Below are 26,682 nucleotides of genomic sequence, written 5' to 3'. Positions count from 1 at the left end.
AAAAGGAAAAAGAAAAAGAAAATGAAAACCTGAGCAGAGCTTGATAGTGTACACTTGTAATTCTAGCTTTTGAAGGCAGAGGCAGGAGGACCAGGAGTTCAACTTAAGCTACAGAGCAAGTTTGAGGCCAGCCTGGGCTACAAGAGACCAGGTGTCAAACAAACAAACCCAACAGACCGAGATAAAACAAAGAAAAAACAAAATCAAAACCAAAAACTTCTGTCCCTGGCCTCTCAAATATGCTGATCCCTAGTTGTAACCTTTCTAAGAGCAGTTCTCAACCTGTGGGTTACAACCCTCTGGACCCTGCATATCGGATCTCTACATCACAGTTCATAACAGCAGCAAGATTACAGCTGTGAAGTAGCAACAACAATAGTGTTTTTAGTTGGGGGTCACCACAGCATGAGGAACTATGTTAAAGGGTCCGCAGCTTTAGGAAGGTTGAGAACCACTGGTTTATAACAGGGTGATTGACTCTCCTGTTTGGGTCCAGAATGGGAGCTAGATAGGCAGGGGAGCTTCCCATCATAAGCAAGCCAAATAAATCTCCCTCCTACCTGTCCCCCCAGACACTCTGCCATGCACCCCACACATGCACCCTGTCAACACATACCCTGCATGGTTGTGAGCATTACATTGATTAGTATGGGTCTTTAATTCATATCTGTATCTTCACTAGTCCTGAAGTTCACTGAGGGCAGGACCTACTTCTCTATTCTCATAATAATTATTTTTAAAAATTCTTTTTATAGCGTTTCTCTGTGTAACAGTTCTGGCTGTCCTGGAACTCACTCTGTATACCAAGCTGGCCTTGAACTCACTGAGATCCACCTGCCTCTGCTTCCCAAGTGCTGGGATTAAAGGTGCGCACCACCAAGGCTCAGCTCTATCTTTTTGTTATTGTTGTTGTTTTCGAGGTTTTGTTTTTGTTTTTGTTTTGAGACAGCGATTCACTATGAATGTGGAGCTCACTGATTGGCTAGGCAGGCTGGCCAATGAACTTCAGCGATCTGTCTGCCTCCACCCTAAAGCACTGGGATTATAGAAGCTCTCAATGGGTTTTGAAGTCCGTGCTGGGGAATGAACTCCAGTCCTGGAGATGAATGAATCAGGCACTTTACCAACTGAGCCAGCTCCTTCACAGTTATTATTAAGTGTGAGAAATCACACATGGGTGCGCATATGTAGTATGTGTGTGTTCCTGGAGGAAGACTTGGCTAATTAGCATCCCAATGCAGAACCTTGAAGTTCTCAAGGGATGCACATGCTGCCAAATTCACCATTTAAATGTTTTCAACTACCGTCCATCTCCAGGGTGTTGATCGTCTCTAGGAACCTGCAGAGCTGTTCACCCTAAAAGGAACAAGGGAAATCAGGTGTGGTAGTGTACACCTGTGACTCCAGCGAGCATCTAGGAGCCTAAGCCAGGAGGGTCGCCAGTTGGAAGCCAGTCTGAGCTACCATAGCAAGAGATTCTGTATGAAAGATTAATTAATTAATTAAAAAGGCTAGGCTTGGTGGCATACACCTGTAATAGCCACACTTAGGAGGCTGGAGCAGGAAAATCATGAATTTGCAGCCAGCCTGGTCTAGGTAGCCAAACCAGGTAGCTTGGGTATGAGATAGAGTCTCAAACAACAACAAAACAAGGATGGCTTAGTAAGTTGGTAAAGATGCTTGTCACCAAGCTCGACCTGAATTCCATTCTCAGAACCCACAGGGTAGGAGAGAATAGACCTGAAAGCTGTCCCTTCTAATCTACACACACACACACACACACACACACACACACACACACACACACACACACACACACACACCAGGTATGGTGGAGAACCACAAGTAAATACATGAGTGAATAAAATGTAATTTGCAACATTATAAACAAAAACAAAGCAAAACACAAAAAGAACAGCCATGCAGAAGCGATCGGCGATGAGCTGAGACCATCACAAGCATCCTTGGGCAACTCTGATCTGCAGCCCCAGTAAGATACCCCTGAAAACGTGGTGAGTCAAACACCATCACACGCACTTCAGGGTGGGAGGGAAGGGGGCTCTTTGACTCTCTGCCTCTCTGCACCCGCCCACCCCGAGGTGGAAGCTGCGCGCGCAGCGTCAGGGGTCCCTGCAGTGCCCGGGCTCCGCTCCGTGCCGTAATCCAGCCCGGGTTTCCGCGCGCGCCGCCCCGCCCCGCCCCGCCCCGCGCCGCCTCGGCCGCCGCCGGAGCCGCTCGGTGCTGCGCGAACATGGCCGAAGTCGGCGAGGACAGCGGCGCCCGCGCCCTGCTGGCGCTGCGCTCGGCTCCCTGCAGCCCCGTGCTGTGCGCCGCGGCCGCGGCCGCCGCCTTCCCGGCCACCGCGTCCCCGCCGCCGCCGGCGCAGCCTCCGCCCGGGCCGCCCGCGCTGCCCGCTGTGCCCGGCTCCGGCCCGGTGCCCTCCACCACCGCCACTGCCACCACCGCCGCGCCCGCTCTGGTGGCCGCGGCCGCCGCCTCCGTGCGCCAGAGCCCCGGGCCGGTCCTGGCGCGCCTGGAGGGCCGGGAGTTCGAGTTCCTAATGCGACAGCCCAGCGTCACCATCGGCCGCAACTCGTCGCAGGGCTCGGTGGACCTGAGCATGGGCCTGTCGAGCTTCATCTCCCGGCGCCACCTGCAGCTCAGCTTCCAGGAGCCTCACTTCTATCTGCGCTGCCTCGGCAAGAACGGTGTCTTCGTGGACGGGGCCTTCCAGAGGCGGGGAGCGCCAGCCCTTCAGTTGCCCCAACAGTGAGTGCGGCGCCACCCCCGGGTCAACCCTCTCCGGATCTGGTCTCAACCTCCTGGCTACCCGCTGATCTCAACCCCGCCCGGCCTGGTCCCTTGTCACCCCCTGATCTCGACCTTGCCCGGTCTGAACCCCTGGTGTCCCCCTGAGCTTGACTCCTCCTAGCCTGGCCTCTGGGTCGTTTCCCCATCCCATCTCGTTTTTGCTAGGTTCTAGCCCCTGGTTACTCCCTACCCCATCTCGACCTGCCAAGAACTAGTCCCTCCAATCTCGACTCCACCCGGCTTTGATTACCTAAGTCATCTCCAGTCTTGGTTACAATGATCTTGATCCCACCCGACTCCGACCCCCTGCCTACCCGGTTTCTCCACCCAGCTAAGCCTGATCCTTAAGTTACCGGTGATCTCGACCTTCACCTGGCTCTGACCCCGTGGTTACCTTGACCTTAATCACGACCCAACTAAGCCTGACCCCCGCCTGTAAACTCACTGGGTCCTGATTCCTGGGCGGGCCCTGATTGACTGGTAGGGCCAAACCCAGACCCAGCTCAGCCTGAATTCCTCTGCCACACCGACCCTGGACAGGCCTAAACACTGGGGTCCACTTTAAACCCCCTTCCCCTCTCTCTCTGTCTCTCTCCAGCACACACAGACACAGACAGACACATACGCACACTCCTCTATTCCATCTGGCCTCCACCACTCCTATGCTGGAGCTGGTTGCTCATGATTCCATCCCTTACTTTCTGAACCCAAGTTACCCCTAATCCCACCTGTCCTCAATACCTGGGGTCACTCTTGAACTTTATTTTACCAGCCAGGAGCAGTTACCCCTGACTTTACTTAACCTGAAAGCCCTAGGGCCCACCCCCTAACCTTTATCTCACCCTGGCTACACCTCTAGAAGTCATTTCTGACCCCTGATGACTTGAGACCATCAGCTCCCCCATCTCCATCTTCACCAGAACTCTTCCAGCCCTGAAACACTCCGCTCCTCCAGCGTCACTACCTGACCCTTAGCTTTCTCTGCCTAAACCCCTGGTAGCATAAGACCCCACTCAGCTTGAACTACCATAACTCTTCCCCTCACCCATGGCCCTCAACCCTGATTCCGTTTAGCCAGAACCACCAGGGCCACTTCTGACCCTTGTGGTCTGAATAATCCAGGTACACTCCTGTTCCTGACTCCCAAAGGTCAGGACCCCAGTGTTCACTCCTTTGGCCTGGACCTGGAAGGACTGATGAGCTGCCCTACCCCTGCCTGGGAGAGTGTTGCCTGGGAGGTATTATGGTCTAGGGAGCTGCCTTGGGGGTGGAGATGTCCATGCTTTAAGAGCATGTCTGGAGGCAGATGCTTTCAATCTAGTAGCTGGGCAGGAAGTGCTGTGCCCTAGTTTACCCCCAGAACATGGTGGGAAATACAGGTCCCAGGATACTGCTCCTGTGATAGTCAACAGCATGACTACCTTACCCTCTTCCAAGCTCCCATTATGCCCAGTCCTCTGTCACCCTAGAGGTCCAGGACCTTCAGAAATTACCAGGAGAAAGCTATGTTAATTACTTCCTTCCCAGCACTTTGTTTTTCTATTCAGTAATTGCTTCTAACTCTCACTAGTGTTGGCTTGACAAGGTTCATGGCCAGGTGTGAGTGTCTGTCTCCTTACTCACGTTTACAAGCACCCTGAGTGTGGAGTTTTTGCTGGAGTCATTTCCAGGTCTGGAGTACTTGCTGTGTGTGTCTGCCTTCCCAGGGTCCAAATATGTTACAGATTCTGTATTGAATCACTTAGAACGCCAACAGTGACTCATCTTATTAGGGTGTGAGAGGGAATGTCACCTTCTTTTCCCAAACCTGAAAGCTGTGTCCCTGTAGAGTGTCCAAGGGCTGGACTGTAGCTGGGTGGTAGAATGCTTCCCCAGCTGTGCCAGGCTCTGTGTTCCGTCTCCATCACTGAAAGAAGATAAAGCCAGATTACCTGGAGGGAGAGTTGTTCAGTCAGTGGGCCATTAAATGCATTCCTGGGCCTGAGAAATTGACAGATGACCATTCTCTCCACCTTCCTAGGGTTCCTTTCTGTAACTCAGGTTCTGGAAACACATCAGTCCACAATCTTTTTAGGGTTCTTGTCCCAAATACCCCTGCCAGAATCTAGCTGACTGTATTGTTAGGGGTGGGGGTACACATGCAGAAGCCAGAGGAAGAGGCCACTGGGTGTCCTGCTCTGTCACTCCACCTTATTCCCTGAGGAAGAGTCTCAAACTGAACCTGGAGCTAGGTTGGCAGCCAGCAAGCCCCAGCGGTCCTCCTGTCTCCACACCCACAGCACTAGGGTTGCAGCATTGCAGGAAACCACACCTGGCTTTTTATATGGGTGTTGGGGACTCAAACGCATGTCCCCATGCTTGTGCAGCGAGTGCTTACTCACTGATTTCTCCCCAGTCCCACTCGCTGCCTTTTGAATAAAAGACTTTTCTTTCACAGGATTGTCTCCTCCCCACTGTAGGCAAAGTTTCAAACCACAGGGTCCTGCTCATCTACTGAATAGGCCAAGGCTGGTATTTTTGAAACGATGTTGGTGTGTGCAGTGCCTGGAAGTCTGTCTCTTGGGAGCTGGCATGTGTAGTGGGTACGTGTCTGAGCATGGTGGCTTAGCTGTCAGGGAAGTGATTTACGACTGAGCCCTGCAGCCCTATAGATGAAGTGCAGAGTGCCTGTGCCGTGTGTGTGTGTGTGTGTGTGTGTGTGTGTGTGTGTGTGTGCATGCACACCCACTCTCCGACTCTATGTTCGTGTATGGCGGCCAGAGGTCAACTTTGGATGTCCTTTTCATTGACTCTTCACCTTATTTTGGGGAACAGGGCATTTCACCTACTCTAGATGTCTAGGTTGTCTGACTAGTAAGTCCCAGGATTATCCTTTTCCCTGCCTCTTCAACTCTGGGCTTATGATCCCACAGCAGTCACGTCTAGCTGTTACTTTTAAGAATTGAACTTATGCTTGTGTGGCAAACACCAACTGAGCCGTCTCCCCAGGCCAGCTGTGTGTATTTGACTTTAGGGGTGTTTCTGAGCACAGTCCATGTCAGCAGAGTCATAACCAGTGTGTGTAAGGAAAACCAGCAAATGAGTGTCATATGTGTCCTGCTTCAGAAAAACCTGTCAGCAGGCCAGCTAAGCAGTTCTGGGGTGGGGGTGGGGGTCTCCTGTTGTTTTTGACTGTAGGGAGCTCCAAAAGAAACAGTCTCATGGATAGGACAGGATGTTGTCAAGTTCTGGGTTAGAGTGCTGATTAAGAACTTCCACATTGAAAGTAATCCAGATACTCCAGCGAGTTCAGATCAAGGCAATTGCAGGTATACTCGTGTGTGTGTGTGTGTGTGTGTGTGTGTGTGTGTGTGTGTGTGTGTGTGTGTGTGTGTGTGTTGGGGTCAGAGGGTGGCTTCTGGTATCATGGTATCATCCTTTATCACTCTCCACTCTATATTTTGAGATAGGGTCTCTTTCTGAACCTGGAACCTGCCGGCTTGGCTACACTGACAGCCAGCAAGTCCTGGAAAGCTCCCTCTCAGCTCTGCAGCACTGAGGTTGCTGGAGTGTGACACTGCATTCGCCTTTTGCTTGGTGCTGGGGATCTGAAGTCAGGTCCTCATGCTTGCTGGCATTCACCCCCAGAGCCCTCTCTCCAGCCCCAAGGCTCGCTTTCTTTTTTAAACACCCCTCAATTTTTATCTTGAAATGAAAAATTCATTAGTGATTTGGAAATAATGGCAGTTTTTTTTCTGTGCCTATCTCTTGTTTTGTTAGCCCGTTCTGCATTAGAATTTCGTTGACTTAACCGTTGCCCGCCTTCAGCAAGCTGCAGTAGCTCCAGGCTTGGTGGTTTTGTCCCTTGTGGACACCCACGCTGATTCCCAAAGCAGCCCCATCCTCAGCAGCCTTCTACTCCACCCTCAGGATAGATGACAGTGACAGCCATATGGGTGACATTTGCACACAGCACACACTCTCCCAGGCATCTCCCACACAGGAGGGGAACCAGAATCCAGCCCTGATGGTTGCTAGAGGTATGTCTTCAAACCTTCAGTACTTTTTGTTATTGTTGTCAGAAAAGTATCTCCTCATAGCTGGTTTTGGTATGTTGTGTTTCATCCTTGGGTGGAGAACCACCCAGAACTGCCAGGCATGCAGGTGGAGGGAGTGTACCTTTGTGGTACTGGGGATCAAACCTAGGGCTTTGTACTTGTTAAGTAAGCACTCTACCACTGAGCCAAACCCCAGCCCCTCACTAGGGGATTCTAGACAGGTACTCTACCACTGAGCCACACCCCAGCCTCTCACTGGGGGATTCTAGGCAGGGGCTCTATCACTGAGCCACACCCCAGCCCCTCACTGGGGGATTCTAGGCAGGGACTCTATCACTGAGCCACACCCCAGCCCCTCACTGAGGGATTCTAAGCAGGGGCTCTATCATTGAGCCACACCCTCTAGCCCTCTTTTCATTTTTTATTTTGAGACAAGTTCTTACTAACTTGTCCACAGTTGCCTTGAACTTTCAGTTTTCTGCCTCTACCTGCTGAGTAGCTGTGATGACAGTCGTACATCACCAGGTCATATTTGTGTCTGAGGTTTGATTCAGCCTTTTCCTTGGTTGGGCATCAGTGCCTGTGCACGTGAGTGTCTGTGTGTCAGTGTTGGTGATCATCTCTGTATGTTTCTTTTTACCGTTTACTTTGGAATTGATTGGACTTGAAAGCTGCATGTACCCCTTCTCAGCTCTTCCTGCTCCGCTGCCACAGCAGAGCACTTGCTTAGAGTTCCCCAGGTTAGGCTCAGTAAGGGGTCAGGTTTGATCCTAGTACTGAAGAAACAAAATAAAAATTAAAACATGAGTGCTGAGCTTCCATGTGCCCAGCACCCAGCATCTCCAGTCGCTGTCTCTTGGCCACTCCATATCTTCCTCCCCAGTTTTGCTTAATCTAGATGCAAACTGTAGGTGTCATGTTGCCCTGTGGAAGGTTAGGATCCTTTCAAATGAGAGAAATGTCACCACAGTAGCTCATCTCACCTACAAAACAAATAGTAAGTTCTCCTGTTGGCAGTACCCACTCAAAACCCCACTGCTTCACGATGCTCTGATTTTTCATTCTGAATTTACTAGAATCAGTCCAAATAAGGTCCAGGCATGGGGCTGTCTGTCTGTCTTCTATCTCTTACGTGCACGCATGTCTATGTAACTATGTGTGGGGCACATGTGTATGAGTAGGTATAGGGGACAGAGATCAACTTTGGGTGTCGTTTCCCATGAGTTATTTATTTATTTTTATTTTTGAAGACAGGGTCTCTCACAGAACCTGGAACTCATCAATTAGGCTAGACTGGCTGCCACTGGGTCCCAGGAATCCTCCTCTCTCTACCTCCCTAGCTCTGAGATTACAGGCCTACCCTGATTTTTGTCTGAGTTTTTTTTTTTTGGATGGAACTCAGGCTCTCCTGCTCCACAGTGAGCACTTCCCCACTCCGCCACCTCCCCAGCCCTGCAGGATCTGTGTCCTCCATCTCTAGGCTCCATATGTCTCTCTTGCTCTCTTGCTGAGTGAGGCCTCGAAGGACCAGGGTCATTTCATTTGTCCCCAGCAGATCCCACAGCTCCTCTTAAGATCAAATTCTAGAGATACCAGCAGACATTCCCTTTTTCGTACCTGCAAATGGGTATTGGATCAAACCCAGAGATTGGATCAAATTCCAGTTTGATCTTTATCTTTTCTTTTTGGTCAAAACAGCCGCATAACTGGTTTTTGGTGTGGCTATCAGGAGACAAACTGTCCTCTTGATCAGATTAGATTGTGTGTGTGTGTGTGTGTGTGTGTGTGTGTGTGTGTGTGTGTGTGTGTGTGTGTGTGTAGGTCAGAGGACAGCCTCCTGTGTTATTCATCAGGAGCTATCCCCCTTGCATTTAGAGGCAAGGTCTCTCACTGAACCTGGTACTTACCAATTAGGCTAGACCAGCTGGCCAAGGAGCCCCGGGGACTGTCCTTTTCTCTGCCTCCCTAGTGCTGGGATCATAAGCATGTGCTGCCGAGCCTGGCTTTTATACATGGGCTCTGGGGATCAGACTCAGGTCCTCATGCTTGTTCGGCTCTGCCTGCTGAGCTATTCTCCCGCACCCCCACAGTCCTTTATGTTGACTAACCCTGAACTCACCATGTGATTCAATTAGGCTGGTCTCAAACTCCTGATCCTCCTGCCTCCACCTCCAAGTGCTGGGATGACAGAAGTGTGGCACTGTGTTAGCAGCTTTTGCCAGTCACTACCTGAGTTCCATGTGTCGTCACTAGGACTTTCCATGGTTTATTTGGATGCCAGTATCTAGTAGTCAGAGGGACTGAGGGGCTTTGCCTCAGGGGGCAGGACAGATGGTGGATGTTACAGATCACAGCCATCAGACTTGCATCCTGAAAAAATGTAACCAGTTGTAATGGTCACTTTGCTACCCAAGGAATTGCTTCAGACCTAATGAAAAGATTCATGCCGGATCTTTGCTGTTTCCAGCTGGTCAGTTGACACTAGCCAATTAGTTGTAAGCCATTGAGCAACTAGTTAGAAGCTGGACATTATGTTGAATTTCACTTGAAAATGCCTGACTTTGTGACAGGCAGCTCCTCTGACTTCTTCCCATTGCCAAGCGTCTCTAGGGCTGGTCACAGCATTCCTCTTCTCCTGGAGTCCTCCACCCTGGTCCCCTACATGCACTCCCCCAGGGAGCTGCTGGATGGGGGCAGGTTAGTTAGGAATGGATGTTGGTGGACAGCTTCATCCTGACCATTGGTATAGGAGAGGGTATCAGGTCAAAGGGGTCAAAGCTGGAAGATACGGGAACTGGGGTTTTGCTTATCCAGTGTCTGCATGGAGGGAACCTGGTTCAGCTCAGAAGTTAGGGAGACTGGGAGGGTCAGTCTCGTTGCTGGGAGGGCAGCAGATGCCACCTGGAAGAGGAGACAGTCCTAGGGCCTCAGAGTGGGAAAGATCCAAGTGAAAAACCTGAGGACGGGTGGAGTGGGGTATTGTTGGTTCGGTGGAGGAGAGCTGGAGTGCAGCATGCTGGGAGGTGGGGAGGGAGAGCTGTTGCCTGGGCAGTTCTGAGGTCAGGACTGAAATACAGCCCCCTTCTATAGAAAGGCTTTCTTCTGTTTGTTGGGAAGCCCCTGCTGTTGTGTGCCAAGCTTGTCAGTCCTGCTATACTGTTGTCTGGTTACAGAGTTGCTTCCAAAAGGTCTGTGGGGGCCTGGGGCTGCAACTCAGTGAGTAGAGTGCTTGCCTGGCATGTGCAAAGCCTTGTGTTCTGTCCCAGGACCCATAAACTGGGTGTAATGGTGCACACCTGTAATTCCAGCATCTAGTGGGTGGAGGCAGGAGGATCAGAAGTTCACACCCAGCATTGACTACATAGTGAGTTCAAGGCCAGCTAAGACTACAGGAGACCGTGTCTCCGGAAAACAGAAACAAGAAAATTTGTAGGGATGCATTTAATTGGGTACCAGCACAGTTCTGCACTAAAAATGTAACCCATTCAGTTTGCACTGAGGACTCGGGGTCTATTGCCTAAAGAATAAGATTTTTATAGATTTTCTTTTGCTGAGATCTTAAGGAACCCAGGCTGGCCTTCAGTTTCTTCTGTAGCTAAGGATGGCTGAATTGATCCTCCACCTCCCAACTGCTGGGACCACAGATGTACACCACCACAGCCAGCATTTCATATCTATCTATCTATCTATCTATCTATCTATCTATCTATCTATCTATCTATCTCATATTTAGTAATTAGATAATATATAATTTAGAAGAGCAGTCCATAGGAAAGATGTTGTTGGTCATGTAGTGCATCCTAACTGAGTTTGTGCTGAGCTTATGGAAGCCGTTTTGGGCTGATATAGACTACGTAGAGACATAATGGGAGTTCTTACTTGATGCTTTGGAAGAAGACCCAGCTTCACTTTAAAAAGCAGAAATGAAAGCAGAGGAGCTGGGGTTGGGAGACCGAGTGATTTGCTATTTGTTTTTGCATCTTGTGAATGTCGGAGGGATAAACTTGCTAAATTAATGACAACTCAAATTGCAGCCATGCCTCATTTCCATAATTACCCTACATTTAAAGCATTTCATATTAAAATGAGAGGATTATAGAAAAATGCTTTTACTTTGATTCCTGGAAATGGGCCCTCTTATAACTGGTTTAGATATGCTGTAGTTGGTTTTCAAAGTGTCATTTCTGCCAGGTCTCTAGCTTCCTCGTAAAGTGTTGCTGGTAAATAAGAGAGCACCGGAGGGAGTGGGGAGCTGGGAATGGAGCGGCAGGAGCCCAGGTCCAAGCACTGGAGAGGTCGAGTTGGGAAGAACAGAAGTTCTAGGACATCTAGGACATCCCTGGCTACAGAGCAAGTTTGAGGCTGAAACAAGTTACACAAGACCTTGTCTCACAGAACAAACCAAACCAAAAGGACCTTTTCCATGAAGAGAACCCCAGATGTGGTGGGATGTGGCAGTGCCTCATCATTTGGGTAGTTGGAGGAGGATCTTGAGTTGTGGGCCAGCCTGGGCTTCATAGAAGAGCCTGTCTCAATGAAACCCCCAATTTAGAACAAGATGTGTTGTATGTTTGGCTGTGTTACCACTCTTGGATCTTTTGGGGTTTTAAATTTTATTTTATTTATTACTTTTGTGTGTATGTGAGTGTATGCCTGTGCATGTGTTTGTGTGTGTATTTACAGGTGTGCATGCCACCGCACATGTGTGGAGGGCAGAGGGCAGTTTCCAGGCGTTGCTTCTCTCCTCTGCTATGGGTCCTGGCAATAGAACTCAGGTCAAGAGGCTTGCAAGGTGAGCGGTTCTTACTGGCAGAGCCATCTCACCAACCCAGTGATTTCAGTTTATTGTAAGCCTCCTAGTGTCTAACGTACGAGGCCGCTAGACTCACAGCTGCCTCTGCTCTCAGTCTGCTGTGTTCTGCTATTTTGGCTGAAGGACGTGGGGAAGATTTGGCCACAGAGCACCTGAGCTGGAGACCAGAGGAGCATTCGAGTGGCTTGCCAGATAGTCAGGCCTGCCTGGCTTTTATCTCTCACCGGGACTTGGCAAGTGGCTTCTTTAGGGTTCATTGCAGTGTAGACCCTGAGCCGCATCTGTGAGCTGGCGTTCAGTGCTCACTTTCTGTTCAGACCTCACTGTATCCCATCCTGGGAATCACTCCTTCACTGGCACTTGTGATTTTATGACACCATGTATCGGCTGCGGGAGAAATCTTGGACTGAGTTTACCCTGAGGTAAGAAAAAGCTAGTTTACCCTGAGGTTCCTTGCATAAGCTTGGTTAGACAGGTGTGAGCTGCCGTGGGGGTGCTGGGAACTGAACCTGGGTCCTCTGGAAGAACAGCCAGTGTTCTTAACCACTGAGCCATCTCTCCAGCCCTAATGATTTTTTTTTTAAGTGTAGGTCTTAATAGAAACAAGTTCTTTGCCGGGCGGTGGTGGCGCACGCCTTTAATCCCAGCACTCGGGAGGCAGAGCCAGGCGGATCTCTGTGAGTTTGAGGCCAGCCTGGGCTACCAAGTGAGTTCCAGGAGAGGCGCAAAGCTACACAGAGAAACCCTGTCTCGAAAAACCAAAAAAAAAAAAAAAAAAAAAGAAACAAGTTCTTTGATACAGAATAGTTTTGCTGTTTGTTGTTCTTTCTGAGACAGGGTTTCATGTTGTCTGAGCCTGGCCTGGGGGCTGAGGATGTGGCTCAGCAGTGGAGCACTTACCTAGACTCCTACGGGCTCCGAGTGACTGGGGTGTGGCCCAGGGGTAGTGTATGTGCCTACCATATAGAAGATGCTGAGTTTAGTCTTTAGCGCTGAAATGATTTTTAAAGAAAATACACAATTTCCTTGTGTGCTGTGTGCAGCCTCTCCTGTAGGGGGCTGTGTGGTCCTGCATGGTGGTTGTGCTGGACACATGGTGGTTGTGATGGGCAGCAGGCAAACCAGACTCATAGGCAGTACAGGGTGCTGCGACCAGAAAGCCCTCCCAAATGCGACACCCCACCATGTGATTGGCAATGGTTGTGTGGCACATGAGGAGCCCTCTTGTGTTACCAAGAGGCCTTGGCCGTAAGGCACTGATTGAGAGTGACTTGTGAATTTAGCAGCACTTGGAGCTAGTGTAGAAGGAGTGAGACTGGAAGTCACCCACCTGCCACCTTGGCCCTAGGTTGCTGAAAAGGGAACCCTGCGGAGGTGAGAGGGCTCCTCCCTCTCTCTCTGGGAAGCTCAGATCCAGCCTGCCTCACGGGTAGGGCCCTGCTCTGGGAATGAAGAGTGACTCATAGGAGCTGGAAGAAAACATCCTTCCCCCAGGAATACCCAGGAATATCCAGCCGCCTCTGGTTTCAGCCACATCAGCCAAGAAATGCTAGCTCCTTGGTTTAGTCCCAGCACATAAAAGACTGCTCAATGCTCAGCTTCCCTTTCCTGGGTGTTTTTCTCTAGAAATCACAGTGTAGGCGCATTTTCCCCATTTGCTTACCCTTAGATTGACTAGCCAGGATGCCATGGAGAATCTAGAACTTTGTCCAGCTGTATTGAGCTACAGTAAGGCACTGGTTTTGTTTGTTTGTTTGCTTGCTTGCTTTTTATTTTTTCTGTTCAGCTTTTCATTTACACTCAAGCAGCCACAGGTTCAGGCTGCTCCCCAGTGTCCTTGATATAGCTTCAGGGCCACAGGTCTCCCAGCTACTGAGCACAGCCACATCAGTTTATCCATGTCACAGCAGAAGTTTTCTTCAGTGTGAGGGTTCTTCTGTCTTGATCTCCCTTCTCCCTGTAGGAACTCTGGAATTAGAGATGCCTTCTATCCACGGCTGGTGTTACATGGGTTCTGAGGATTCGAACTCGGATCCTCACACTTGTGTGGCAGTCACTTTACCCACTGAGCCATCTCTCAAGCCAGGGATTGTTTTTTACAATGGTGTTGCTGCTCTTCCTGGGCATCTTAATTCTATTTGAGTCCAGCTCCTCAGCATCTCATCTTCCCTGTCCTTGCAGGCGGTAAGATTCTTTGACAGGTAGGTGGCCGTTGTGTGTCTGCCTGCCTCTTTCAGCTGGCCGTGCCAGGTGCATTTATCTAACAAGCTGTTGTTGCTGCTATTGTGAGTGTGCTTGCTTTTTAGGTGGGTTCTGTTTATGTAGATCTGACTGGCCTTGAACTCATGATTCTCCTTTACCAGTCTTTCAAGTGCTGGGTTATAGGTATGTACCACCATGCCCAGATGCCTGACAAGCTTTTGTGGTGGTGCCCTTGTCCTGCCATGGCAGGTAAGTAGGTGTTGGGATGAGTATTGACTGTTGCATAAGAGTCTCTTGAGGTCAAGGCTTGCTGCATCTGAAACTGTACCAGCCCCAGCTTGCCCAGTGCAGTTCAGTGGAATCTCTGAGGCTGGTGGCTAACAGGAAAGAGAGCGACTGATCTCACATCCACTCATGACTGTGAGCAGAGCTCTGTTCCTGGCCTCTCCAGGGAAGGGCAACATGCCCAGACAGAAGGAAACAGCAGCTCACTGACTGAGCAACTGGCCCGTCTGTCTGAGATCAGGGTGGCCAGCTGCAGCCTGAGAACCAAAGCCTGCCAGCTGCCTATGTTTGTAAATAAAGTTTTAAAGATAGGCATGGTAGCAACTGCCTGTAATCCAGTACTTGGAAAGCCGAGGTGGGAGGATGTGAATTTGAGGCTAGCCTGGGCTACAAAGTGAGACAGACCCTGTTTAAAACAGATAGATAATTTTATCAGTGCACACTGCCTGTGGGTTTCTGAACTGGCTGAGGATGCTTAGCTGAGAGGGCTCTGTGGCCTTGGAGACACAGCTGTTTAGGATCTACCTCTGGCTCCACCCCCTGTTGCTCTTGACTCCACCCCTATCACCATTCATTCCCATCAGGCCCAGACATTATACCAAGACTCAAAAACCTGGAAATACCAGCTTTCTTTATACCAGCTCCCAGTTTCCTTGTCCCGCTTACCCAGATGTTCCATGCACTGGTTTGGGGAGACCAAGGGATCTTTTCCCCCTGTCCTTTTCTTTTTTGTTGTTGTTTTATTAAAAACATACTTATGAATACATTTAGTTTAGTGTGTGTCAGCAGAGAAACATGTATGTGAGGGTCAGAAGACAGCTTTCAGGAGTCAGCTCTCTCCTTCCATCCCAGACTTGGTGGCAGGCCCCTGGACCCTCTCTCTGAGCCATCTTACTGACACATTTTTTCATTGCTTTATAGATATTTATGTTCGTATGTGGAGAATGTAGGTATTTGGATGTTTTGTGTTTCTTTGGTATGTTATAATACTAATTTATTTTCAGAGTTTTGAGTTTGAAAACACTGGAGCTTACACACACAGTTGCAGGGTGAGTACTGATCCCTCCCTTGAGTCATCTGCCAGGATTTCTCCATGTGGGGCTTCTGCCTTGTGTCCTCCAGCATTTCCTGTGTGTGCAGAGTGAGGCATTCTGTATCCAATGCCTTTCCCCCCTTACTATTGCAACATGTGTTTTCTGCAAGAATTTTTTTTATAGAACTTCAAGAAATTGAATGTTGATAGGAAACTGACCCAGTAGTCTGTATAGCAATCTTTTAAGCTGTTTTATTAGCACATATCAACTATACGTATTAATGGGTGTTGTTATGACATCTTCATACATGCATATAATAAATTTTGGTCATATTGACTCTCCATTTCCTTCTCTTTCCCTTTTCCACTTCTCTGGACCCCCTTTCCTCTTCCCTGCTCGTCTGCTTTTTGTTTTTGTGCCTTTATTTTTTTATTTGTAGTGACTCAGTGCGTTTCATTAGAGTTTTCTGTGTGAGGGAGGATGAGGGGTTGTTTACAAGAGTGTGGGCACCTTGCCAGTGGCTGCACCCCTGAGAAAAATGTGTCCCCCACAAGCAGCCAATAACTGTATAGATCTCAGGGAGGAGTAGAGCCTCATGAGTCCCTCCCCCCATATACCAACTTTTTTTCAGCTGTCCCAGTACTTCTTTTAGAGTGTTCTGACCCTGGCATTGGACCCAGGCTAAACAGTCTCAGCTCCCCTACCCCCACCCTGTGTGTGTATATGTGTGTGTGTGCGAGAGAGACAGAGACAGAGACAGAGAGAGAATTTATTCATTTGTAGTACTAAGGACTGAGCCCCAGGACCTCCTGAGCTCTAGCTAGGAGACGTACTGCTGAATGGCCCCCCTTGTGTTCCTGGGATAGTAGGCATACGCCACTGTTGTATTTATTATCACACACTGCAGTCCCTGTGACCCACAACAGATCCTCAACCTTTCATCTTTATTGACCATGACATTTTAAAAACAGGAAACAGGCCACGTATTTTATAGGATTGTACTCAGTTTCAGTTTTTTCTGAGATGATAAAAATGCTGATTAGAATCAGTATAAGCATCTTGGGCTGGGAAGGAAGGGGATCCACACACCTCTTCTGGATGTGGCTGCTAACACCAGAGTGCATTCCTGGCTCCGGAGTGCTCGCTCTCCATCACTCACATGTTTACTGTGTCTTCTTTTGTAGTTAATAAGTGATATTTGGGCATTAGCCCAGTGCAGAATATTTTGTATCTATCTAGTCACATTTACCTACTTCTAGTAACAATTTTACAGCCCCTGCATATGCTTCCTAGTCTCTATCTGCAAACAATGATATTTTGTCTCTTTCTTCCACTGTTTCTTTTGGTAGTTCTGGTTGAATGGGCTGGACCTCCACAACCCATTTGGGTAAACAGTCTGGGAGAAGGGACTCCTTTCTTGCAGCCGCTGGAAAAGGAATGCATGGAGGCATTCCACAGCGAATGCAGATTTCATGGCTTCAAATCTGCTTCCTGCGCTGCGGAGAAGGCTCAGTGGCTAAGGCCCTTACTGCTCCCGCCAGACACCCACCTGGCTTCAAAGCCCGTGAACTCATGGAAGAAGGTGGATGCAGTAGTGGGTCTGGAACCCCAGCACACCTGGGGGAAATGGAGGCAGACACAGGAGAGTCTCCAGAAGCACACGGGCCAGCCTGGCTTGTATAGTGCTGAAGAGACCCCTTCTTAGACTGGGTAGAAGGGAAAGGACCAACACCCCAAGGTTGTCCTTGGACCTCCACATCGTATGGATCTCCATAATTAACATCCCCCCGCCACACACACACATACACAATTAGTTAATTGTTTAAAAAGAACGTCCTAAACTGGGCTTGGTGGCAAAAGCAGGTAATAGCCCAGCACTTGGAATTTTGTGAAAGCAGGAGAATAAGGAATTCAGGGTTACCCTTAGCTACAGAGTCAATTGAGTCCAGGTATGAAGCCTATACCTAAAAAAAAAAAAAAGGAAAAGAAAGAAAAACAAACCAGCAAACATAAAGCTTGCTTCCTAGTCAGTTACAATGTAACACATCTGGTGTCCCAGCTTCTCACAAAGAAAAGGCAGGAGGATTGCTTAAGCCCAGGGGTTCAAGGCCAGCCAGGACTGTTATACAGCAAGACCCAGTCTCAGTAATAAGTAGCCACATTCTTCAGGATGCCCTTGGTTAGATCCCATGGCACCTACCAAGCCTGGTGATGCTTTGCAGTTACTTGTATCCGATCCACTTGAGCACTGTTAAAGAACCACGGTGTTGTTGTCCACTGCGGTGGCCTGAGTATATATATGCTGGTGTGCCTGGCACACAGCCGGTTAGTACTTTACAAATCTTCATTGGCAGGGAGAGCTGAATGCGAAGGGGATCTGGGAAGTGGTTTGAGAGTATTCCACTTTCCTTCCTGCCTTTCAGACATGGTCTTGTAGCCTAGGCTGCCCTCAAACCCAATGTTATAGCCTAGGCTATCCTTGATTTTCTGATCCTCCTGACTCCATCTCCCCCAAGTTCTGAGATTACAGGCATTTATAACCATACCTGGCTTCTCTTATTGCTTGCAAGGTCCAGCTGATCAGGGAACATTTGGGAGAGAAAGGGATCAGGAGTTGAAGGCCACCCTGGATGACCCAGTGTGTATCAGACCAGCCAGAGCCACATGCAAATAAGACCCTGTCTTAAAAAAAAAAGATTCCGGTTACACAAAGCCAGGTGTGGTGGTGGTACATGCCCACAGCCCCAACATTCCAGAGACAGAGGCAGAGCCTGGGCTGGTATGAAGACCTTGTCTCCAAAATAAAATAAACTAAAATAAAAGCTGAAAAAGTAATAACTCCGTGGTTCAGTTGGTAGAGCGCCTGTCTAGCATGTGTTAGGCTCAGGGATCAGTCCCCGGCACTTCAGTCACTAGACTGAGAGTGTGCTGCTGTAGCCCTAGTGCTCAGGCAGTGGAGACAGGAGGATCAGCCATCTTCAGCTACAGAGTTCAAGGCCAACCTGGCCTATTCGAGACCCTGCCATAAAATAAAAGGAAGGAAGGGTGGATTTAAGATTTGACTTAGTTAAGTGAACTGAGATGCCCTTGAGCAAGTATCTTTACCTCAGAACCTCTGTTTCCCCTGTCTGTGGAATGGACACACTGTCTGCTGTGAAGGCAATTACAGGAACTGCAAGAGGTGTGTTAGAAATACTCTTGTCAGTATCTAGTATGTAGAAAGTGCAACACTCCCCTGTCCACGTCACTCTCGCCACCTTGTTCTAACGCACCAGGAACGTGCTGAGGTCTGGTCTGGAGTAAGCAGTAAGGTCTGGTCGCCATACTCAGTGTGCCACCATGGGAGTCAGCTGGCAGGGTGTCTGTCCTGGGTCAGGTCAGAATTCTTGGACTACCTGGAGGAGGGGCTGGGCTTCTCCCTGCTGGTGGGGAAGCCTAGCAAAGCCTAAGGAGGTTCTGCTTTCTGGTGGTTCTGGTGCAGCTTAGCTGAAGGTGGGGACTTAGAGCACAGGGAACTTGAAAAGACAACCACAGGTTTACCCTAAATTAGTTTGACAAGCTTTTCGAAGGTTCCAGGACTGTTGGGCCTGGGTGGGATGGAGAGGAGACCAGAGGCAGTGGTGTCCCGGGGGGTTCTGATGGGTGCTTTGTGAAGGGAAAGTTGTGGGGTCAGAGACAGAAACAGCCTTGACCCAGCCATTCCTGTGTGTTTGAAGTCATTTTAAAACCAGCAGAACAAAGCCGGGCGGTGGTGGCGCACGCCTTTAATCCCAGCACTCGGGAGGCAGAGCCAGGCGGATCTCTGTGAGTTCGAGGCCAGCCTGGGCTACCAAGTGAGTTCCAGGAAAAGGCGCAAAGCTACACAGAGAAACCCTGTCTCGAAAAAACCAAAAAAAAAAAAAAAAAAAAAAAACCAGCAGAACACATGGATGGTTTAGGCGTTCTGATCACCCACTAAGAGCTCATGCTGCCTTACATGTGTGCACCTTTATCAAGCCCTTTGTTTTTGTTTTTGTTTTCTGTGAGTCTGTCTGTCTGTCTGCCTGTGAGATGTACATGTGGGCATGGCTGTGCCATGGTATCCATATGGAGACAGAGGATAATCATGAAGAGGTTTTCCCTTCCACCTTTACGTGGGTTCCAGGGATCCAGCTCAGGTCAATAACAAGCACCTTTACCTGCTGAGCCATCTTGATGGTCCAGGCCTGCCATCCTTGTGTCCTCTGGGGTGGGGAATGGCTGCCCTCTTCCAGCTTAGACTCAGAGTCCTTTGCCCACTCCAAGGCTCTGTCTCTGCCTTCTGAGTGTGGTGACTCCAAGACACCTCTCTGTGGGAGCTGAGCAGACTCTGAAACCATCCTGTGCTCCTTCACCCTCCCCTGCGCACATGGGCAGCTGAGTCCACCCCAGCACGTGCTTCTGGGACAGGAAATGCAGGCACTTTCTGCTCTTTATGGGGATTTCAGAGTGGGTGGGGTAGGCATCTTTGAGGAAGTGGCACTTCAACTGAGATTTTAATCACCAGCCCCAAACCCTTGGTGCATCAGAATATGGTGCCAAGGTTAGGGACACAGCTTAGTTGGTAGAGGGCTTGCCTAGCGCACAGAGCCTTGGGTTCCATCCCCATCACTGCATAAACTAGGTGTGGGCATGCACACCTCTAATCCCAGCACTCTGGTAATGGAGGCAGGAGGATCAAAAATTGAAGCTTATCCTGGGCATTCAAGGACATCCTGGACTACCTAAGACCCTGTCTTGTAAAACAAAACAATACCATAAGCAGAGTACTGTACCTGCAAAAATATGAAAATAAGCAGGCATGATGATGTAGGTCTGTGAAGTGGTCAGGGAGATGATGCCTGGGCCACACAAGGAGACCCTTCCTTAACAAACCAATTACTTGATAGAAGTTGTGGGATTTAATAACCTAGGGTTTAAGCAAGGAGGGGAAAGTGGCAGGGGACAGTCACAGAGCAGTAAGCACGTGAGGAAAATACACCCCAGCTCTGTGAGCTCATAGCACATGAACGCTGCAGGAAGGCCAGATGGGCACTTGTTTGAGAACTCAGTGCTGACTTCATAGATTAGCTGGGTCCAGCTACTCAGCTACCCTGGTGCACTGCCTCCCTGGAATTATGGAGCTCACCTTTGCTGTGGATTAGTGCCTCTATTCCAGAGACTGGGAGGTGGGCTCAGGTGGCAGAGACATGGCTATCTACCTTGGGTGAGGCTGGCTTGTGTCTTCATCTGCTCCCACCATTCTTCTCTGTCCAGCATATTTGTGGAGCCTGTAAGATGCATAGAGGAAAGTCTAGGGTTTCTAAGACTGTTGACATGGAAGGTGGTGTGTGGTCCTGTGGCTGGAGTCCTAGGAGCACTGCCATCCCCACCCTGACAGCTCCACCTATGTGGTTACTAACAAAGTAAAAGAATGTGCCTTGAAGCTGGGTGCAGTGGTATGGGCCTATAAATCTCAGCACTTGGGAAACCAAGGCTGGAGGATATCAAGCTCCAAGCTAGTTTGGGGTTCATGTCTCAAAAGAAAGGACAAAAAGAGACTGGAAGACTCTAGCTGAGAGTGATCCTCTACCCTAGAGACAGCAAGTAGCCATTGTCCTCTAAAACTCAGGGAGATGGGGGTCCCTATGGTGCTCAGTCAAGCAGGAGTGTGTGCAAGGGCTAGCAGAACCACACAGGCTGGGGCTGCTGGCCCTGGAGTGTGCTGGGGTCTTCGCCGAGAAAGGCACTATTGCCAGAGGGTGAACATGCTGCAGGTACTCTTGGCTACCAGGTCCATGAGCTTTGTCTGAGTTTTCCTGTCTCAACCTGGCACCTCACAGTAGATGTGCTGTAGTTAGTGTGTGTGTGTGTGTGTGTGTGTGTGTGTGTGTGTGTGCGCCTCACTACTCCTGGGAGGCCAGAGGTTGTCGTGTACTTTCTTAGTGGCTCTGCATCTTACTTTTTGAGGCAGTCTCTCATTGAACTCACCTATTTGGCTAGACTGGCTGGTCATTGAGCCACAGAGACTCTAATGTCCACCTCCCTGGTACTGACACTACAGATGTGTGATGCCCAGCTTCTGCATGGATTCTGGGGATTGAACTCAGATCCCCATGCTTGCATGGCAACCATATTACTAACCAAGACATCTCCCCAGCCCTTTTCTTTGTTTTTAAGTGTTGGTAAAATTTGTCATGAATGTCTTTGAGTAGTGTGAGCCAGACTGTACCTGGTCAGAAGCCAGCAGTAGAGTGCTTGTCTAACATCTGCTACTGAGGGCCTGGGTGTGGCTCAGCAGTAAAGGATTTGTGTAGAATCCCCCAGTGAGGAGCTAGGGTGTGGTAGAGTACCTGCCTGGAATCCCCTAGTGAGGGGCTGGGGTGTGGCTCAGTGGTAGAGTACCTGCCTAGAATCCCCCAGTGAGGGGCTGGGATGTGGCTCAGTGGTAGAGCTCCTACCTGGAATCCCCCAGTGAGGGGCTGGGGTGTGGCTCAGTGGTAGAGCACCTGCCTAGAATCCCCCAGTGAGGGGCTGGGGTGTGGTTCAGTGGTAGAGCACCTGCCTAGAATCCCCCAGTGAGGGGCTGGGGTGTGGTTCAGTGGTAGAGCACCTGCCTAGAATCCCCCAGTGAGGGGCCGGGGTGTGGCTCAGTGGTAGAGCCCCTGCCTAGAATTCCCCAGTGAGGGGCTGGGGTGTGGCTCAGTGGTAGAGCACCTGCCTAGAATCCCCAGTGAGGGGCTGGGGTGTGACTCAGTGGTAGAGCACCTGCCTAGAATCCCCCAGTGAGGGCCTGGGTGTGGCTCAGGGGTAGAGCTCACTGGCTCAGCTAATGCTGCCCTCAGCAGAGAAAGAGTAGATCTTTCTGAGTTGGCATCACAGTGGTGCTAGAGGGTCACCTACCCACTATGTGGACAGAAGTTACCAGAGTGCTAGGCTGAGAGGGTCATATCTATTCCTGGGAATGTCCACTCAAGCATCCTTGACTGTCCCTGGCCAGTCTGAGTATGGCTGGGTCTGGTTCCCTTGTGCTTGTTTTTGTTGTTTTACATTTATTTGCTTACTTTTGTCGGGTCTTATTTTTATTATTTGGAGATAAGATTTTATTAAGTTGCCCAGACTGGCCTTGAACTCTTGATCCTCAGCCCTCAGCCCTATAAGTAGCTAGTATTACAGGTCTGCGGGCTTCTGGAGCTGTTTTTATTGCAGAGCAAACCATGCTGACTAATGGGCCATCATGGATAAATCACAGGACCAAGGATGCGATTTACATAACGGTTAAACCAGTTTAGTGCATCCTGAGAAGCTTGAGCCAGCTTCTCCCCAAGCGATTATTCAGCGTTATTAATCTGCTTTATGGCCCAGTTTCCCCAAATGGGTAATTGTTCCTTCATAGTATTAAAATCTATTTAGAAACCTAGGTATCTGCAGGAGAGGAAGATGGCTTGACATCTGTTGAAGAAAGATTTTTTTCCCCGGATGCAGGGTCTCATTTAGTCCAGACTAGCTTCAAACTCTCAGCAATCCTCCTGCCTCAGCCTTCCAAATGCTGGGATTACAAGCATAGGCCACCATTCCATTTATTCCTTGTGCCCTTCCTTGCCAATTTGTCTTTCCTGATTCTTCCCATTTTTCAAAATAAAAATTTTCTATTGATTTTATTATTATTTTACATTTTATTTATTTCTTGTCTGGGGAGAGGATAGGTACCATGGTTAGGGTGTGGAGATCAGAGGACAACTTTGAGGAGTCATGTAGGTCCTGGGAATCTAACTCAGGTCTTCAGGCTTGCTTGCAAGCTTCTACCCACTGAGCCATCTTGTCCACCCAGGATCTTTCTGGGCCATGTGGGTCCAGGTGGCATCCTGTCTTGCTAAGGTTGCAGAATACTGGCTTGGTACTGGTTCTCAGGCTTGGGGCTCTTTGAAATTTGTGTTCAGGGAGACCAGTCAGGCCAGGTCTCCTGTGGGACTGCCTGTGATTCCCAGGAGTGCGATGTCTGTGCTGTAGGAGAGCGGAGGTTTAAACCAAATAAAGGCTCTTTCAGATTCCTGGGTGCTGATAAGAGGCTTCTTTGTTTTGTTTGGGTTTTTATCTGGGCTGGTGTAGAGGGCTCTAAGCTGGAGTCCTCCACTGCTTTGTAAACATCTCTGGCTGCCCGCTGCTGTCTCCTCCCTCTGGAGAACTGTGGGCTTCCTCTGCCTTTGATCCGATCTTATCAATGGCTGCTGGTGTGGGCTGACTGCCTGCAGGCCCAATGGACCTGGGAAGAAAGGAACTCCCTCAGGGGGAGGTTGGGTTAAACTAACCCTGACTCTCACTAGGTTACATTGGGGCAGGTCTGTAACCCCTGCGCCGGGAGGCTGAAGAGTATCAGAGACTTGAGACTAGCCTGAGCTACATAGTAACTTTGAGGCCAGCCTGTATGTAGTTCTATAGTAAGACACAGAAAAGAGAAAACAGCAGCTGTTTCCAAGTCTCTGTTTCCTACTAGAAGAAGTTAAGTAAGAGGCTACAGTTCTGAAATGTGTCAAGGGCTGCAGTTCACTGCTGACTTGGGACCACCGCCTTGTCACCCTAAACTTGATCCCTCTAAGAAAGAAGCAGCTGCTGCTTCTCTGTGAGCCTGGAATCTGCAGGTTTGCCTGGCTGTAAAAACCCGGTATCAGACTTCAGGTTCCTTTCAATGGGTCCTTGAGTTACGGATGGGTGTTTAATATTTTAAATTCCATTTGTTTACTGTGTGTATTTTTGTGCACACACTTGAACATGTGCATATCAAGACACAGAGGATAACTTGTGGGGGGGTTAGTTCTCTCCTTCCACCATGTGGTCCTGGGGATAGAACTTAAGCCATCAGCTTTGACGCCAGGGCCCTTTTCTCAGCAGACCATCTCACTGCATCCCCGTGGATTTCAGAGAAGTTAGTACTGCCAGGGCCCTGCTGTGTGCTCTTCGTGATTTGGCAGATACTCCCACACTGCTCCTGGAAGGAGGAAATCGAGGGGCTGAGGGCAGAGCCACTTCACAACGTGGGAGGCGCAGGTTCCAGACCCTGTGCGCAGGTCGAAGCCACTTTTAACAGATACTGGACCCTGGAGGAGCCCCGATGTCCACACATGAGGTCACAGCAGGTCCCCAGCTTAGGTTTCCTTTCTATATGTCTATGGTATGCTTGTAGGACTGTTGCACATGCTCCTTCCTGGCTCCATGTAGCTCCTGGTTTGTTTGTTTGTTTGTTTGTTTGTTTGTTTGTTTTTATCATTCATCCATTCATTGTATGGGGGGGGTGAAAGTGTGTGCGAGAGCGTGCACATGCATGCACTGTGGCACTCTGTCCTCAAACTCACAGTGTAGCTAAGGATAACCTTGAACTGATCTTCCTGCCTCCATCTCCCAAATGCTGGGATTACCGGTGTGAGCCACCATACCTGATTTATACAGTGCAGAGGATGGAGCCCAGGGCTTGGTACATGCCAGGTCAGCACTGTACCGGCTGATCTACCTCCACACTCTGGGCCTTGAACTTGTATCCTGCTTCGGGCTCTTGAATAGTTGAGTAGAGAGAATTACCAGCCCAACTTGGAAAAGCAGTAAGACTGCTTTCAGAGTCCCTGTATTTATTGCTGTGGTCGTGAGAATGTTCTAGTCTGTTTGATTTAGATGTGCCGTCCATCTCCCTTTTTAGCCTCAGAGCCTGCTACCCTTTCACTTTGCTGATCTGTCAAGTTGGGGACTTCCTTCTGTTTATACTTCCAAGCACCTTCAGATCCATTGATGATTAAACCCTGTACAAACAGCTGGGGTAGGATTACCGACAGCCGCATGGGTGAGGCTGCTGCAGGTTTGGGAGTGTGGCATGTGGCTCCTCCTCGTCTGTTCTATTTATTTCAAGTGGATGAGAAATGTTATTTAGAGATAGGCTTGCAGCCTTTCATCCCAGCTCTCAGAAGACTGAGGCAGGATGGTTGCAGGTACAATGCCAGCCTGTCTACAGAGTGAGACCCTGTGTCAGAAAACAAAACACAGCATTTTGAGATGGACATGAGTTGCTGGAGTGCATGCCCACAGCCCTGGGTCCCATCAAGCATTGCATTAATACCAGCACTCAGCCCTCTCCACAAATTTTTTTGGAGGGGTGCGTGGGCACAAAGCCTCTCACTAAACCTTGAAGCTTGCTGGGTAGGCTAGACTAACTAGCATTGAGCCCCAAGCATCCTCCTGTCTGCCTCCAGCACTGGGGTTACAGGTGTGTGCTGTCATGCCTGGCTTTTGACTTGGATGCTGAGGACCTGAACTCAGGTTCTAATGCTTGTATGGTATGCACTTTACCCACTGTGTTGTAACACCCCCCCCCCCATCCACTCCCACCCTAGGGGCAGAGTAAAGTAACCATTACACAGTTATTATATAATTTTAAAGTAATGAAAAGAACATTTGTTTTATGTTTCATTTTAATTCTCTGTACTGTGTGTGTGTGTGTGTGTGTGTGTGTGTGTGTGTAGACATGTACATGTGAGTATGCATGTGTGAGTGTACATGTCTGTGCAATTACAGAGGCCAAAGGAAGGACCTTGAGTGCCCTACTCTATCATATTCACATCATATATATGTCTTTGGCCATACTCCTTTGAGGCAGGGTCTCTCACTAGACCGGTGGTCAGGAAGTCCAGACTTCCTCCTGTCTCTCCCACCATGCTGGGGTTCCAGCCACATGTGCATGGCCATACCCAGTGCTTTATGTGGGTGCATGAATCCAAATTCAGGTCCTCCTGCTTGAGACTTGAACACAGCTTTCTCCTTCCACCCTGTGGGACCTAGGAATCCAGCTCAGGTCATCAGGTTTGGCACCAGGTGCCGTTACCCACGGAGCCATCCCACTGGCCTCCAGCCCCCTCTTCTGTTTTTTAGACAAAATTTCACTCTGTAGCCCAGGTTGCCCTGGAATTCACTATGTATGTAGCTCATCTGGCCTCGGGTTCACTGCAATCCTCCTGTCTCAGCCTCCAAATGCTAGGATGACAAGCTTGTATCACCACACCAGTGAGAAATGTTTCTCATGTGTAGTTATTTCTGTTCTGTTGTGCACTGGCCCTCAGGTACTGTATGGAAAAACTAAGAAAAGACCTAGAATACAGAGCCAGGCACTGTGACACACACCTGTCACCTCAGTATTTCACCAAGGAAACTGAGGCAGGAGATTGTGAGTTTGAAGCCAGCCTGGGGTAGTCTAGCCCACCCCACCCCACCCCATACACACACACACACACACACACACACACACACACACACACACACACACACAGATTTTAGAGATACTCTAATGTCAATCAGCTACCTAGAGGGCAGAGTCTCACGGCTACTATCCCTCCTGAAGTTTGCCCACCCCATTTTAAATTTACATGTACAGTTGTCTGCATGTTTGTCTGTGCCTGGTACCCACGGAGGCCAGAGGAGGGTGTGAGATCCCCGGAGCTGTAATTACAGGTGGTTGTGGACCATC

At 49.4% G+C, this 26,682-nt stretch overlaps 1 protein-coding gene across 2 annotated transcripts in view; it reads left to right on the top strand.

Annotated features, from left to right (window-relative positions):
- The first annotated feature begins 2,233 nt into the window (after positions 1-2,233).
- Foxk1 (forkhead box K1) overlaps positions 2,234-26,682 on the top strand; it is a 66,355-nt gene continuing 41,906 nt past the window's right edge. For both annotated transcript variants that reach the window (XM_052754190.1, XM_052754189.1), the window contains exon 1: positions 2,234-2,769. In XM_052754190.1, the coding sequence (XP_052610150.1) occupies positions 2,252-2,769 (518 nt within the window). In that variant the 5' untranslated portion in view covers positions 2,234-2,251. The remainder of the gene's footprint in view (positions 2,770-26,682) is intronic.

This window comes from Peromyscus californicus, unplaced genomic scaffold, assembly GCF_007827085.1.
Source record: "Peromyscus californicus insignis strain IS unplaced genomic scaffold, ASM782708v3 Scaffold_2__1_contigs__length_46816999, whole genome shotgun sequence".
NCBI lineage: Eukaryota > Metazoa > Chordata > Mammalia > Rodentia > Cricetidae > Peromyscus > Peromyscus californicus.
The sequence above is the reverse complement of the archived record's forward strand: the minus strand, read 5'-3'. Positions and strand labels throughout refer to the sequence as shown.